Here is a 16584-nt window from a genome sequence, read left to right on the forward strand (position 1 = left end):
GAAGCTTGAGGTCCATGCAGCCACACACCATGAAGACACATGGCTCATCCATCGGCAGCAGAGGAGCTGCTGAGGCTGAGCTGAAGAGGAGACGCCACAGCAAGGCAGCGGAAACAGACGGCAACTCCCCCAGTTCAGAGGACTTCTACTGTCCAGTTTCCCCACTGCTTGTTGTAGCTTAGCCAGGCAGAGAACCATATTTGTGTCCGGAAGGTTGTTTGTTCAAATGCCGTGAAAAGTGGAGTAATCAATTCACTGTTTAGTCCACTTTGAGAAATGTTGGTCCAAACACAGGCTGAGTTCCACATGGGCTTGGGTGGCATCTTATTACTCCATCCACACATTAACCCTGGAAGGATCACTAGATTATTTCCATATATATTTTTTTTAAATATGAGGGTTGCAAATCTGTGGTAGTGCTACTTTAGGAACACATGCACTATGGTTGACAGTAATTAGATTTTTTTTCTTCCAAACGCAATGCTATTCCAGTGTTGCTCAAGGGAGATTACCCATAGGTGAAATTTAAAAACAGCACAGTACACCTTACCATAATACTGCCCAAGCCTAGTGCACTGGTCACCCATTACCATTAAGCTGTACAATATGCAGACTGAAATAACACTGCCATATTTCTATGGATCTTCTAGTGTAATACAGAATCTATTTCATACACCCGGGTATCTTTAATTTAGCATTTCACTGTCTGCCCAGTGTAACATCTCTCATCACAGGATTAATAAAGTGCCTAACACTGTTCCATAAAAGGCTCAAACAGCGATAAACTGCCATACCGATGGAAAACACCACCAAGACAATAATGATGAACTTATGGAAAAAGTCAAAAGGGGACAAATTATAAATGAAGCATATAAACCTTTATTGAACAGTTGAAAATATTTACAAAGTGAATATACAGTGTCACTGTTCAAATATGATTCAAGTATGCAACAAAGTTTCAAATGACACTTACTACAAGTCGACGGGCGGTAAAACAAGCTATGAACAGAGAGAGTACAAGTTGGGTCAAAGACAAAAGCTTAAAATGACATTAAGAACAGCAACCAATACAAGTCACTTAGAATAATTAAAATGAATACACTAAAGAACTTTGGGGAGGGGGGGGGGCAGTTTAAAATGCATCAATTGGTCTCTCCTTCAAATATTGAGGTATGTGTCACCTGGCAGATTGAAAGCCCCAAATACACCATTTCATAGCCCTGGAAAGCGTCTGGCAGCTGCACCAGGAACATCAAATTAAAAACTGACAAGCGGACCCTCTCTGCTCATACGGAGTTTTTAATAAACAAGCCCCCGAGCCCCTACATAATCACTGCCCTTTTTATTCCATAAAGTTAGCCCCTAGGCATCCTACCTGTAAAATCCGCACAAACAGCCAATCGCCACTCTGCACTGCGATTTAAACTAAATGTTACCTGGAAACAGTGGGGGCTGGGGAGACTACCACAAGATTAAAAGAGCAAAAAGGGACAAGCAGGGAAGGGCAGCAGCCAGACACTACTGCTGCTCATCCTCAGGACACGAGTGCCAGGTGAGACGCTCTTCATAGAAAGCGATGACCACCTGTGGGCAGCGGACGTTAGCCTCTTTCGCTGGGACCAGGTCTGCCTCGTCAGAGTCTTTCCTGCCAGAAAGAAAGCGGGCAACACTTTCAAATACTTTTTCGCTGATAAGGTGAATCACGCGTCTCCTTTTGGTATGACAGCCGAAGACCAGCGTCAAAGTACAGGTGTCCCTTGATAACAAAAACCTGCTACGAATGAGTTAAGTTTAACGCCCATTACCAATTTTCACCCAAATACACGTATGAGTAACAAGCCGAGTGTAGGGGAATTTCCATTTCCCCCATCAGCTACACCCAAATCACCACCACAGCCAATTCCCGCTTGCAGTTACTACTTCCACTCAGACGTTTCACGCTGCATTAGTTGTGCAACCTTATGATCATTAATATATACACAACATTTAAAAGTTTCCATTTGAAATTAAATGGAAATTATGTATCAATGAGCTCCCAGGACACATTAGGCCTTTCATAGGATTAAACCCGGATTGATAATGGTGTCCCACACACATGCTGAAGCCTGGCCGGTTTACCAGCCAGTACACAGATACTGCCAACTCACCATTTCATGAGAAACATCAGCTCTCCACTGCTATCTGTGGCTCCAATGATACGCTCAGGCTCAAGGTTACGGGCAAACCCACGAGGTTTTTCAGCCTGCAAGGCAACATCAACAGTCAGAACGAGAGTTAAGCATGTTGACAGAGAGGACTGACATGAGCAAATTAAAGGTTTATCCTTGCTAAATTTTGGTTGTTTTCTGCACACTTGTTGAATTTCTAGTGATGCATATTCCTTAATACCACACTTTCTTAACCAGCAACCTGTACAGCAGCTTAGGGCATGAACTCAAAGGGAACTTTTCCACCACACTAAGTACCGACTTTTTGGTAATTCCATCAAGTACAAAAAGCATGGTACTTCAAGGTGTTGGTTTTCCACTGGCATAAAAACTGGTACCAGCGCTGAATGGCATCAACACAAGGCAGGGCACTCTGCAATGAATTCAAAAAGTTTTTTATTGCTTTCAGTTCTGAATGGACATGATTTAAATTTTGCCAAAACATTTTTACTCTGCCTAATAAAATAATAATAATGAAAAACCTTAAGTTTTGCAATTTTAATGTCTATTCCTTTTCAAGATTTTCTAGTATCTGTTTAAAAATCAGTTTAAAGTTTACCTCCACTGCCTTTGCAGTGCTGCATGTGTTCTTGGAGACAATCATTTAAATAAATAAAATTATTTAAACTGTTTAAATCACTCCTAAGACAGGTTTGTGAGAAAATTATGTTGAACTCCAATTTTGCATTATAAGTACCCCAATATTTATTACAACAAAATACCATGCTGTCCTAGTACAACATACAAAATATCCTGATCTTGTATCTTCCGGCCGGACAATAATTTATGCTTAGGTCTTTCATTTGGCCGCACATCCAATACTATTAATTTTCTTTTTACTTAATTTTATGATTTTGCAAAGTTTTTTCCAAGATGGCAGCCATATTGTTTCAGAGGCAGCCTATTTGTATAACTCATTAAAGAAAGTGTTTCAAGTCCCACCCCAAAGTACTGAAGTACAAAAAAAAAAAATACCCCGGTTAGTTTGGCACTTTATGCACTGGTACTCGACTGAAGTCGATAGAAAAGGGAAAGTACAGAAAGCACAATACCAAAAGTACGGTACCTGGTGTGGTGGAAAAGCACCCAAAGTTTCTTTTAAATGGCATACAAGCACCACATCATTGATATTGCATTTAGTCCCTACTTATCAAACTCAAAACTCACCACATCCTTCTTCTTCTTTGTTTTGCTCTCTTCTGAATCAGTCCCATCGGTGGAAGGTTTCCTCTTGTTCGAGTCGAGCTCAACAGCAGACTTCTGAGTGGCCAAAAACGCCCCTATCAGGTCTGGACAATCTAAATTCTCTTCAGGCTCCCAGGTGTTGTCTGCACTGAGGAGGCAGAGAGCATAAGCGGTTTCTTAGTCCCGCCCTCACCATACAATAACTAACCAATGAGATGTTACGGCTCCTTAAAAACCAAACATTTTCATAATGGTATGTGTCACTATTAAAAAGGAACACTAACACACATCTGCAGCCCAAAGGATGTTGTACTTACTCTGTGAAGCCTTTCCATTTCAGGAAGTATTCCACTTTCCCATTCACAATACGCTGGTCAATTACTTTTTCCACCACAAATTCCTCAGGCTGCTCCATCTCCTTCTTTGATTTGCCATTTTGTTTCTTACCCATAATGACCTGCAAAAAGAGACAATTAATTAATTATTAATTAAATTTATACAAAAACAGTGAGCCAAATATTACAGTTCCAGAAAAGTTTATGTATCTATTTGCGCGACATACATTTCATGATGTCATCAGTTACTGAACAGGACTGCTTGCAAGTGGAACTTGAACTCGGCAGCCAAAAACATATTTTCCAGCTTACTAAAATGAACACGTTTCAGTTAAAGTTAAAACTGGTGCGCCATAAATCCACCACATTCACCGAACCAAGTACAGATTCATTGCTATATCTGTCCGCAAGCAGCGCGGTCATTAGACGGCATGTGGCGCACAAAAGGCCTGTAGTCGTGGACTCCAACTCCCAAGAACACCTAAGACAAAGGGTGGGCCTGCCTCAGCGGCGGCCTCCACGCCATGCGCTGCTCTCTCCACCACAAAAAAACAGGCACCGTCGGCATTATTTTAGTGCTGGGCACCAAAGTTTCCGTGTGGCAGAGTGCGAGCCCTGGTGTGCAACCACAGAACCACCAGTACCGAGCTACTCCCCAAAACGCAAAGCCGAAACTGAAGAGCCATCAGCCCCATAGCTATTAAATAATTCACGCCCCTTTCCTGCAAGGACCTAAAAATGTCAACACGTAAATTAGCAAAAGGGGAAATACGACGATCCATAAGCACTGCTATCACACTACAATGCGGCGCGGTGGCTGTATGTATAGTCATGTATAAAACATCGGAGGAAACTGCACGAATTAGATTAAAGAGCGCCATTTATGACAACAGTCGCCGGTCAGGTTGTAGACACCGTTTGGCTAATTTGCTAATATTTTCCGAAAGAATTACGCCACCGGCTTGGGAGGTGTTCGGCACCTCCGTTAAGGTAAATTCGTTATACTAGCTAGACAAACCCCGTTGTCTTTAAGGCTGATAGGCAAAGGCTGATAACGGTAAAGCTGTATAATTAAGCAACAACACCGCCAACGGGAGAACGACTTCGGCTGGTCTCACCGGTCCGGGAATCAGTCAGTTCGCGATAACAAAAGGGAAAAAACTGGTTCTCCGACACTTAACAGGTCTGTCGGGACACTCACCGTTTATATCAACACGCAACAAAAATAAATAAAAAACGCTGTATATCCGGTCGTCCCTTTAGCTAGCCGCTCTCCTCGTGGCTCGAGCCAGCGCGCGCCAAACCCACCTACTCCTTATTTACAGCCACCTTTGCGTAGGTTTGAACGAAACGCTACGTAAAGTCCCCGCTTGAAAAGGAAAAAACACGGATAAAACGTTGACGCGCTGCCTACTTTTGCACGTCAAAACTGAGATATCGGCATACCTCTCTGATGCATTATATACCCTGTCTGCAGTATAACTTACCTATGTCGTTTCCGAAGCAGACTCCTATTCGTAAAAGGCGTTCCGTACCATGGGTACGTAAAGACGGACGTAAATCACGCTCACAGGACGTGCACGCGCATGCGGTGTATCGCTCACAGCGTCGCGTGCTGGTTTTCGGCGCGAGTTTGTCATGTGACTCCGCTGGCTGGCAGGTACCTAAAACGTCAAACTAATTGGAGTTTTTTTTTTTTTCGTGTGGGGGGAGACTTTCTTTGTCAAGTGGTTATGCAAAGAACCTGCCTCTGAAACAGAATACAACTGCCGTCTTGAAAAAAGTTCTAAACTCAGAAAACGGTTAACTAAGTAAAAAAACAATAAAAGCAACAATAATGGATGCGTGGACAAATGGAATAACATGACAAGAAATAAAGTTTTTTTTGTATAATACACCAGGGCAGCATGGTATTATTTTCTTGTAATAAATATTGAAATATTTATAAAGCAAAAAGTTCAATATAAATTTCTCACAAATCAGTCTAGAAGTGATTTAATGAAACAGCAGGGATAAGAATGATTAGTGCGTTCTCTGAGGACGCATGCAGCCCTCATACAAAAGCAGCGGAGGTAAACCTTCTTAAACTTAAAAATTGCAAAACTTGGTAAGTTTTTTTTCTATGGTAGAGTACCTGAAAGTAAGAAAAAGCCAGATCTTAATCCAGCTGACTATCGATGTAAGTATTGGATGTGCATAACAAGCGTATTAATATCGCACGTCATGCAGTCTTACTACAACCATTTTAAGAATTCAGTGCAAAATACCCCGCCTCGCGCTGTGATGTCATTCGGTGGCCGTAGCAGTTTTTACGCCAGTGGAAAATCCCTAAAGTACAAAACCTCTTGTGCTGGGGAAGCGCCCGTGTGGACAGTACTGTATCGGCTCCATCAGTGCCAAAGACTACTTATGGGTGTAGGTGGGTGAGAAATAAAGGACGCTCAATGTTTAGAAGCAACTCATAAATTTATTTTTAACATGTATATTTACAATACCACGAATTGAATACCGTTTCCATTCAGTATTTTACGCTAGGCGTGAAGTAACAGTCTTAAATATATTTATAGTCTTAAACATTTCCAATTTTGCTACTGTGGCAAGTGATTACTAATTTGTACAAGTGCAGATAAAATATTACGTTTTTGTATAAGTACAGATAACGTAGGGTAAATTACACAATAGCAGATTTTTTACATTGTGTGTAGGTACATTTACAGTGCTTTACTGTCCTTGAGTTTCCAAAAGAGCAGATAATATAGAATTTTTGTGATTCTGTTGTTACCCGTGAGTGAGATGTACGATTGAGCAATGAAGGAGATCAAATGGAGGTAGCATCAGATAGATCTGGGTTGTTGCGGGGGCTGTGTGTGATACTCACCAACAGCTTGATGTCTAACAATTAGAATAGTTATACTTTTTGCCAGCTAAGAAATATGTGTCGTATGAGACACACTCATATGCAGGGAAAAGCAACACTTAGGGTCAGGAGAATGTGGCAGCCATTTTCCTAGCACCCCTGGAGACAAATTAACACTACACCAATTTTGGAAACATGGAAGCATTTCAAACTCAAGAAAATTAGAATTTATTAAATCTTGGAGAAAAAAAATTAGCGACATCCCAAATGAAAATACACATTCAACTTGATTCCCACGCTCCCTCAAACTATAAAGTACAGTGTTTAGTTTCACTTTATATATAAAAAAACAATACAAATCTAAATTGGTAAAAAAAACAAAAAAGCTTGATAATTCATGGTTCAACAAAACATTTTAAATAAATTGTGATAAAAAAAAAGCTTCTTTACTTGCCATTGACATATTGTTGCAAGCGCACGCACACACACACACGCACGCACACACAAACGCCATTTATATTTTTTTTTCAGGTCCACTTGGAAAGCTGCTTTGATCTCAGTGGCACTTATACAAAAAAGGAAAAAGGAAAGAGATGAGATGCACCAATGCAGCATCACCCCTGATATTTTAAGATGTTACACGTTAACCTATTTGGTGTTTTAGGTCAAGCGGAAGAACAGGGTGACCTTGACCTCAGAGGTAACAGTCAAACTAATAACAGCAATAAAGAAACAATTAAAAACACAAGCTGGGAAAAAAACAATAATTTACAAATAGAAAACTATATATATATATATATATATATACACACACACACACACACACACACACACACACACACACACACGAAGTACACATATAGACATGATTTTACAACACTTTAAATGATGGATCTCCTTTTGTTTGCAGTGAATATTTTTGTACAACATTTGAGCCAAAATGTTTGTGAGGTCACACAAATCACCCACAAACGCACTACCACTGCTGATTCCCGGAGAATGTGGGATTTTTTTTAAGAGTCACGCTGTCTGTCGAAAAACAGACAGAGAACAGACATGCTGCAAAGGCCAAGCTTGTGATGCACACCTGCATGTCGCCAGGATTCATTTCAGAACTAATCGTGCTGGTCCAAGACTATCCTGAAACAGCTGAATGTGAAAAGAATCCCAAACACAGTAAATAAAGAGTACAAAAGCATCCATTAAACCCTACACCATTCACGCCTTGGCTTTTGGGTTCTACTAGCAAAACAAGAGTACTTCCATCGAAAATCAAAAATCCTTCTCCATTAGGGCAAATCATGTCCACACACAGACAAATAATTGCTGTCACATTTCTCAAATTACAGAGTCAATCCAAAACACCCAGTTGCATCAGTAATTCCCATTTTCAGGATGACGACCAGAGAAAGTTCCCCTTGTGACAAACCATTCTGGTTCAACATTGTACTTTCACAACAACGATGGGTGCGTTTTCATGAATGATCCTATTTCCTCAGATGCTTAGCTGATATTTTTGAAACATGTCTTTACAAGCATCAAATTTTAAATTTAGTTGTCTTTAACCCATTTTCAGGCTGGATATGTCAGAATAAGTAACCGGCATGGATTTACAACAAGCAGGGCCAAATGTATAACATCAGATTACAAAAGGCACGTCCTCAACCACAGCGCCCCCTGTGTGATGGAAAGAGCAATACAACACAGGCTACAGCAATAAGGGGCCATCAGCCTTTACTCATGGTGTCAAAGTGCAACCGATGATCTTTGTGAGAGGAACGACCCCCCCCCCCCCCCCCACACACAGACCAGGCAGTTAGTATCAATTTCAAGTATACTGTTAAAAACACGAATACCTCCGTCAAATATGGATTTCATCCCTCAAAACTCTATTGACTTCTAACTTTAAATTCAAACAGAAAACCTCTTTTCAACACAAAAGTCCAGTGTTTCAGCTACATCCACTCATCCCACTTATTAAGGGGAAACATGTATCTACAAAAAAAACAATGATTAATTTCTGCCCCCGACACCTTGTGCACTGTTCACAGCAGGGACAGTATGAGGAAAGCAGCACGTTAGGGGCACAGGATCTGGGTCTTAGTGCTTTTTGTCACTTCTCCGTTTCTCAGTCTTGGGCTGTCCTGAGATGTGCCTGCGTGGCAGGACGAGGACCCGGCCGTCCGAACCGCACTGCAGGGTGTAGCAGCTGGGGCTGATGGGCCGGCCCCGCTCATCCCTCAGCCTGGACAGCAGGTCCTGGGAAAGTTGTTCCAGTTTCTGCTTCATGGCACAGAGAGCCCTGCTGTGCTGGGTCCTCTCCCGGAGCAGGCGGTCGCGTTGGCGGCCCAGACGCTCCACCTCGCCCTCCAGGCCGCTGATCACGTCCAGCTTCCGCTTCCGGCAGTTCTGTGCCGCCAGCTTATTCTTGCCTCGTCGGCGGATGTCCCGCAGCAGCGCCACCTGGGCCTGGGTGAGGCCGCGGCGGGTCAGCAGCTCCAGGAAGTCCTCCACAGGCATGTTTACGATCTCGCTCACCGAGAAAGGGATGCGGAGGGCGCGGGCGTGCCGCTCATCCCGGCTCAGCTCTACCTCCTCCTCCTCCTCCTCCTCCTCTTCGTCTTCGCTCAGCACCTCCTCCTTGATATCCTTGTGGTGCACCGCATGTCCTAGGTCCTCCTGGCAGCAGGTGGCGCTCCTCTGAAAAGCAGCATTGTATGTGTGGTTGTGCTGGACGCACTCAGCCAGCTCCGAGTTGGACCAGCGGGGAGACGCCGCCGCTGCTCCAGAGTCGAGGAGCTCGGCCGCGCTGAGGCACCCCGCCGCCCCGTTGTCGTCGCCGTACAGTTCCCCCGATGATGCTTCAGAAGAGCTAGGTGAGCGAAGGCTCCGGAAACTGGAGCTCATGGAAAGGCCGGAATCAGAGTCGCGTTCCTCGAGCAGCTGGGTGTCCAGCCCCTCCAGGCCAAGCCCAAGCAGGTTGATCTGCTCGAAGACGGCCTCATCCAGACACCCCGACAGCGAGCCGTTGAACGTTCCGTTACGGCTCCCGTTTTCCACCGGAAGGAGGAGGTGCATGGGCAGGTCCCCGGCTCCTAGGAGAGAGTCCGAGTGTGTGGAGTTGGTGGACTCCTGTCTCAGGGCTCTCCTGGCCTCGGTGCCACCACCTGTCACCAAGGCATCCTGCAGACTCACATCTTGGCTCAGGGCACTGGAGATGTCCACACCCAGGTCTGATGCACGCAGTGGAACATCCAGCTCCAAATCCTACCACAACATTGAAATATTTCACGTTGTGCCCTCAATATACTTCAACAAAGAGCATGCCATTACACTGTTTATCAAGTACTATTACATGTTTCATGTTTTATGACTGTACACTTAGGGCAACTTAAAAACAAACATGTACATAAGAAATTTACAAATGAGAGGAGGCCATTCGGCCCATCAGTCCGTTTGGGTAGAACTTATCTAATAGCTCAAAGTTGTTAAAATCTTATCTAGCTCTGATTTAAATGTTTTAGCTTGTGCTACACTAGCAGGAAGACTATTCTATACACGCTGTGTAAAGAAGTGCTTCCTTAAATTCAGTTTAAAATGTTCTCCCGCTAATTTCCACTTATGGCCACGAGTTCTAGTATTTAAAATAATACTGAAATAGCCATTTGACTGAACAGCATCCAGACCTGTTAGGATCTTATATACCTGGATCATGTGCCCCGCCTTGCAAAACAAGCATATCTAACGGAACCTCCATTAAAAGCAGCTCTTCAAATATTCCCCAAATTGCAGCACATTGTGAAGTATGCGCTTATCAGGACCAAATGCACATGTGACGCCCGCCATGTGTTTAACTGCACGGTGACTCACATCGAAACCAGAAAGAGACAGGAAGTCGTGCCACTGGCGGTCGGGCCTGGATGCAGCCTGGGTGTCGGGCCTGGATGCAGCCTGGGTGTCGGGCCTGGATGCAGCCTGGGTGTCGGGCCTGGATGCAGCCTGGGTGTCGGGCCTGGATGCAGCCTGGGTGTCGGGGCTGGATGAGGGCTGTGACAAGGGGATGTTACTGCTGCTAAGGAAACTCTGAAAGAGAGTTTGTGCAAAATGTTAGGTGATCAAATAAGGACGAGCTGAATCTAACTTAACCTTAAAATTGGTGAATCTGGCAAAAAGGCCAACCATAAAGGTTCCCTAGGTTTACAATTCAATAATTTTTTTTCCTTTTTGTTTTACTACTCTACAAAAACCAGCACAAATTAACTTTTTGGATACATGTCAAGTAAAAAATGATATTTTAGTAGAAGAAGAAAAAAAAATTCCATTTGTTCTGATCCCACCCACTGTCTGTGATTGGCTGACATATATGCAACGCCGCAGGGTTAATTATGCAGTCACCAGCATGCTTTGCAGTGTACCACACTTTAAATATTGTAAATTAATACAGTAGTCCCCCTGTATCCGTGGGTGATATGTCCTAAGTCCTACCACAGACAGAAACCGCACATAATAGCAAACCATCCACAAACTACATAACGTGATTTCATGTACGTACATATGGTAATTGATAAACTATGCACAGTAAAACATTACCAATATTAAATAGGGTAATACATGGTACAATATACAGTACTGTACTCTCTTAAATGAAATGGACTCTGATGATAGAGCAATGAAAATCATGCTTTTTATGCCTCTCAATGGACGAAGTAACATTGTGACACATTTAACTATTTTTTTGCTCCGACCACAGTGAACCGTGGATGGAAGGAGACTATTGTATGTGCATTCGTGTATTTCCGTTAATTGTAAATGTAATGTTTGCCGTGTTCTATTGGCATGAAGTCATGGGTGTCACGTAAATTGTTGGTTGCTACTAGTATTAAATCATAGCTGTTAATAAAGAGAGCAACTTCCATTTTAAAAAAGGCATCCCCCTTTTTAAAATGACGCACTCATTCACCATAGTACGTTTATTTGCGCTCTATATGTGGGTATGCTGCATCAAAAACATTCTGTGCCCTCTGGCGTTGCGGCATGGCATACGATAAAGAAGGTGCCATTGACTTTTTTTTGTATGTGTACAGATCGTCCTCGCCAATGGATTTCATTTAGGCTGGATGTTGTTTGAAGTAAATGGCCAACTTTCAAAGAGAGTAAGGTGGGACAAGTGAATGCAAAAGCATTCCAGTGTACGAGCACTTGTACAAATCCATCACGGTCTTGATTAACCAGTGTTAAGTGAGTCAGTAGGGGTTAGTCCCAAGCCCACACCATAACAAGACAACAGAAAAAGAGTTTAACAGTCAGGTTGGTACCTCTTCCAGGGAGTCACTGTGGGCAAGCTGCCTGATTGCCAATTCCCTGCGTCCTGTCAATTCTGCAGCATCGGCTACCTGGTCGACGGGGACGACTGCATCCTGGGACAGATTCCATGGCACATTCCTCAAGGGCTGTGAATCCTGGAGAAACCGGACCAAGGCGGTGATTATAGCAGCTCAGAGTTTGTTTTATTACCATAACCAGAGGGACAACGTGTGACTCAAACAGACATGTCTGAGCCTAGTTAGTGAAAAGGGAGAGGCAATGAGGGAGATGAATGTTGTGTCATTTTGTTTATTTCAGCTATTAATTTTACATTCTCTGGAACTCACTCCTGTCTGATCAGGAAAGCTAAATTGAACTTCCAGTTGAAGACACAATGACGGAAGTGTAAAGATGACAATGAAATGAAAAATACTAGTTATATTCTCATCAAACAGGAAGCCTGAACTTAACAGAAAGTAAAAAATACAAGTAGATTTCAATTCTTACATTATGCATTTTATTAAAGCAGATAATGCCCATATTTGCCTGGTGTGCATTGGTATGGAGGAGCTTCAAGAAAGCTCGGGGCTTTTATAAATAAAGAGCATGATGATGGTATTTTCTGTGTAAGACACAACACAAACATCAGGAAACACTTTAAGATCCCTAAATACAGAACATATTGCACACAGACTGCTATGAGACAGTAATAGATTCCATTGGTCTGCAATACAGCAGAATTTGAAAAATGGATCTAATTTTCTTATAAAGGCTGTAGTTATACTTGATTTGATTTCAATAAAAAAGCTTTTCTGGAAACCATACAAAATATGGATCAGAGCTTTAAATGACGAATTAGCAAATAAGCTGCTTTAAAAGGATCTTCAGGGTGAGGGATTAGGGTGCTACTTTTGAACAAAATAAGCTATGAAGTTTCCATGCTCCATTAAACCAGGACCACACAGTCCAGATAAAGATGAAAATGTCAGTGCATGTATTCCATTAGGGTCACGGAGTGCATCTTTCTCTCAGTAGAGTAACGTAACAAAAGCCGTACATCAGCGCAAACTGTGGAATAGATCCTGAACTAAAAAAACAGGAAAGCTGAATCAAAGACAGGATTCAGTCTATCTATACGGTGTCTTGCTGAATAACTGACCTTTCTAAATAGCAAAAACTTTTGCCTGCACTTTATGTACATTTCACCTGCTTACATATATGTACCCTGTATATAAAATATTTCATATATCTATATTTATTCATATATTGTGTATCACATATCTATACAAACTGATCAGTACTCAAAACTGTATACTCTCCCTTGTATACTTTACTCCTGTAAATACTACTTGCAAATTCAAATTCTATATATTTATATTCTCATTTGTATGCTGCCTTATTGTACCTTACTGTCTTTTGCACTTTAACGTGCTATTTGCTCCCATTGTCTTTTGCACCTTACTCTACTATTGGCACTTTCTGGATAGACTCTGGTTGAACTACGTTTCATTGTACAGGTACAACAACAATAAAGTTGAATCTAATCTAATCTATTTTCCCTTTAGAGGCTGATTTCATAATGTATCATGTTTCCAGAAGAATCACTTCCTCCTGTATTTGGGAAATCACGTGATGTGACATTGAGGGTTGCAAGGATCACCATGTGTCATTATTGTAGCATACAGCACAAACCCTGCATAATGCAAGTGAACATTGATCATGCCTACAATCCTACTTTTATGTGTCTAGATTAGATGATATCTTGGAGTACGTTGAACCCCCAGGTCATTCCACCATGGTGTGCTGAGAGGCTCCACAGCGCCTCCTCCTGACGGGGCCACACCCCACCCCACCCCAGAAATAACACATCAGGCATCAGGAAGCACCCCATCTTCTTAGTAATACAAGTCCAATGCTGTTTGATTTTAATTGCACATAAGAACATAAGAAATTTACAAACGAGAGGAGGCCATTTGGCCCATCAAGCTCGTTTGGGGAGAACTTAACTAATAGCTCAGAGTTGTTAAAATCTTATCTAGCTCTGATTTAAAGGAACCCATGGTTTTAGCTTCCGCTACACTAGCAGGAAGACTATTCCATACTCTAACTACACGCTGTGTAAAGAAGTGCTTCCTCAAATTTGTTTTAAAATGTTCTCCCGCTAATTTCCACTTATGGCCACGAGTTCTAGTATTTAGACTAATATTGAAATAGTCATTTGGCTGAACAGCATCCAGACCCGTTAGAATCTTATAGACCTGAATCATATCCCCCCTTAGTCTCCTTTGCTCAAGGCTGAACAGATTCAGTTCCGCTAACCTCTCCTCATAAGACATTCCTCTAAGACCAGGAATCATTCTCGTAGCTCTTCGTTGCACCTTTTCTAAGGCAGCAATGTCCTTCTTGAGGTATGGTGACCAAACCTCATGTACCATCCACTAATTTACTTTTTCCCTTAATATTTATTTAATCAATATTCCATTATATTATGTTTTTCAGGTCTCGGTTTGTGTACTTTTTGATTAGTTTGCACTACGTTCAATTATTTGTATTGCGTGTACTGTCTTTTCATATAGTTTGTTTTGCACTAAATGTATGCTAATCTCTGCTCTATGTACCATGATGCCAAATGCACAACAAGTTCCCACGTGGAATCAATTAAATGTGTCTAATCTAATCATTCATCATACAGTATGTGTTTAACTGCGTTGTGTAATATTAGGTTAGATAGCTGGTATCTGGATATGGAAGTCTTCACTGTATTAAAGTATTAAAACTGTATAACTATCTTCAAGAATATGTCAAATTCAAGTTTTGTGGGGAAAAAAACATGTCCTAAGAGAATCCTTATCGACATTTAAAATGACTAAACTAAGCATATCAGGGTTTATAAGAGCTCGGTCTCAGCCTAGCCAGGCCATGTGATTATATCTGGGAAACGTTGCTCACAACATGTGCACAAGTTCGGACAACTGTAAACACCCTGCTTCAAGAACAGGAGTTTACACTCTGTATAGCCATGTCCTTATTTAAAACTTGTTTGGCTCAGAGAAATCACCTCCTCACTATTGTTCATTGATCACGCCGACGGCGCTTTCTGGAGATGGTAATACGCCCTGCACCCATTCTATACCGACAGTTATTCCCACTGTTGTCAGGCATCCACCTTTGTTTTGGAAGCACCGAGCTTAAACAAAGCACCCAGAAAGTACAGGACAAAGAAATTACAGTATTCACCCATCGTGGGCCAACAATGTCTCCGGCTCCGTCGACTGCTGCAAAAAAGACCGAGAACAGAAACCGAAATAGGTTCGCAAAACTTATGTACACGCAATACTTCCTTAAAAGCTGTATCAATCTGCCTAAAGCACTACAAACAACTAATTAAGACGCAGATATAATATGACAGGAGTTTTACAAATCAGGTTACTTTAGGACACAATGCATAACGAGGCGTTGTGGGAGCATGATCGTACCTCTTTGGAAAGCTCGCAGGCAGCCGGGGAGGGACAGGGCCTGGCGTCCCCCTCCTGAGCAGCACGCCGGCTCTCGTCCCTTCGACTCGCACTGGAGTTGGACGCGCACGTGTCTCTCTCCTCGCCGACAGCCCTGTTAACGTCCGCGGCGTCCGCAAGCGCCGGCGCGCCACCGCGAGCTTCGCCGGACCCGGCACTGTCAGAGCCCGAGGGGACCAGGTGCACCAGCCACGCGCTGAGCCGCGTGGGGAAGCGCGGCGAGCCCAGAGTGCGCACCTCGTCCAGCAATCTCCGGCTCGCGAAATAAGAGTCCAGATCAGGGCATTTCGGATGCAAGCTGTAGCCGTCCAGAGTATCCCGCAGATTGTGGACCGGCGTCTGCACGTAAGCCGAACTTTGTCCGACATTTGTTTCCAGTAGCGGCGACAGATAGCCGGTCAAGTACGTATCTAGCGTGACATCAACGCGAACTCCCATTAAACTTAAAAGGATGGTAAACTGGATGAGTCCTTCCGAAAAGTACTTCTTTAAGTACTGCATGGTAAAAATCTGTTCGAAACCGAACGATAAATGAACACTACCTGTCAGCACCTCTTTCCCTGAACAAAGAGCAACACTAAACAAAAGATCACGCTTCGTCAAATCAAACAAAGAGATATCCCTAACCGGCAAAATCGTGTCTTAGCTTGGCATCGGCTTATGGGACACTATTAATTGCAACATTTTCAAAAACCTAGCAGTTTGCAGAGCCAGATTCTAAAATACATACGGGTGTCTGACGTCCCACCCGCACCAACAATCAAACTTACTTTCTTGTAATAAAAAATACAGATTTCATGAATCAACCCTCGCCGGCTACACCGAAGAGGAGGAGACTCAACGTAACATTTGCATAATCCCCAACCAGGACGCACGCTATGGGTGTAGTTTCATTTCTGTAACGGAAATCCATCGCCGTATTTTCTGATTGGCATAGACGTTCCCATGTGATGTAAGGAAGCCAATCATGTGCCGAATGTATAAAACGTGGTTTCATACAAAATGTCACCCAACCCTACACAAGTTAGACCTTGTTTTAGGGTGTGATACTGTGAATATGTAGTTATACGGTCATGTTGTTGTGTAATAGAATTGTTTTTGTCTGATTACCTTCCTACAGTTTTGCAGTGGCGACATATAAATTCGTATTTTGAATTTGACAATTTGAAACGTGTGGGCGA

The 16584-nt window shown here is 42.7% G+C and overlaps 1 protein-coding gene across 5 annotated transcripts; it reads right to left on the minus strand.

The window, feature by feature from the left end:
- Positions 1–856: 856 nt before the first annotated feature.
- Positions 857–16260, minus strand: cbx3a (chromobox homolog 3a (HP1 gamma homolog, Drosophila)). Of its 5 annotated transcripts, XM_072705511.1 has the most exons (8): positions 15365–16260; positions 11900–12043; positions 10455–10667; positions 9017–9851; positions 3710–3845; positions 3375–3540; positions 2148–2242; positions 857–1645 (listed from the first exon to the last, which is right to left on the minus strand). In XM_072705511.1, exons 1-8 carry the CDS (start codon positions 15902–15904, stop codon positions 1519–1521), a joined length of 2256 nt encoding a protein of 751 aa, XP_072561612.1. In that variant the 5' UTR covers positions 15905–16260; the 3' UTR covers positions 857–1518. The 5 variants fall into 5 exon arrangements, with proteins under 5 accessions (XP_072561612.1, XP_023673460.1, XP_023673462.1 ...); XM_023817692.1 differs by lacking the exons at positions 9017–9851; positions 10455–10667; positions 11900–12043; positions 15365–16260 and adding an exon at positions 5215–5364 and having other exon boundaries at positions 3710–3849; XM_023817694.1 differs by lacking the exons at positions 9017–9851; positions 10455–10667; positions 11900–12043; positions 15365–16260 and adding an exon at positions 5174–5214 and having other exon boundaries at positions 3710–3849.
- Between the last annotated feature and the right edge of the window lie 324 nt (positions 16261–16584).

Source organism: Paramormyrops kingsleyae, chromosome 23 (genome assembly GCF_048594095.1).
Source record: "Paramormyrops kingsleyae isolate MSU_618 chromosome 23, PKINGS_0.4, whole genome shotgun sequence".
Taxonomy (NCBI): Eukaryota; Metazoa; Chordata; class Actinopteri; order Osteoglossiformes; family Mormyridae; genus Paramormyrops; species Paramormyrops kingsleyae.

Excerpts from the sequence above, each read along its gene's own strand:
- cbx3a (XM_072705511.1), bottom strand. The coding sequence starts at position 15,904 with ATGCAGTACTTAAAGAAGTACTTTTCGGAAGGACTCATCCAGTTTACC. Across the intron at positions 3,541-3,709 it reads AAATGGAAAGGCTTCACAGA|TGCAGACAACACCTGGGAGC; the intron begins GTAAGTACAACA and ends CTGCCTCCTCAG. Across the intron at positions 1,646-2,147 it reads CTGATGTTTCTCATGAAATG|GAAAGACTCTGACGAGGCAG; the intron begins GTGAGTTGGCAG and ends TCTTTCTGGCAG.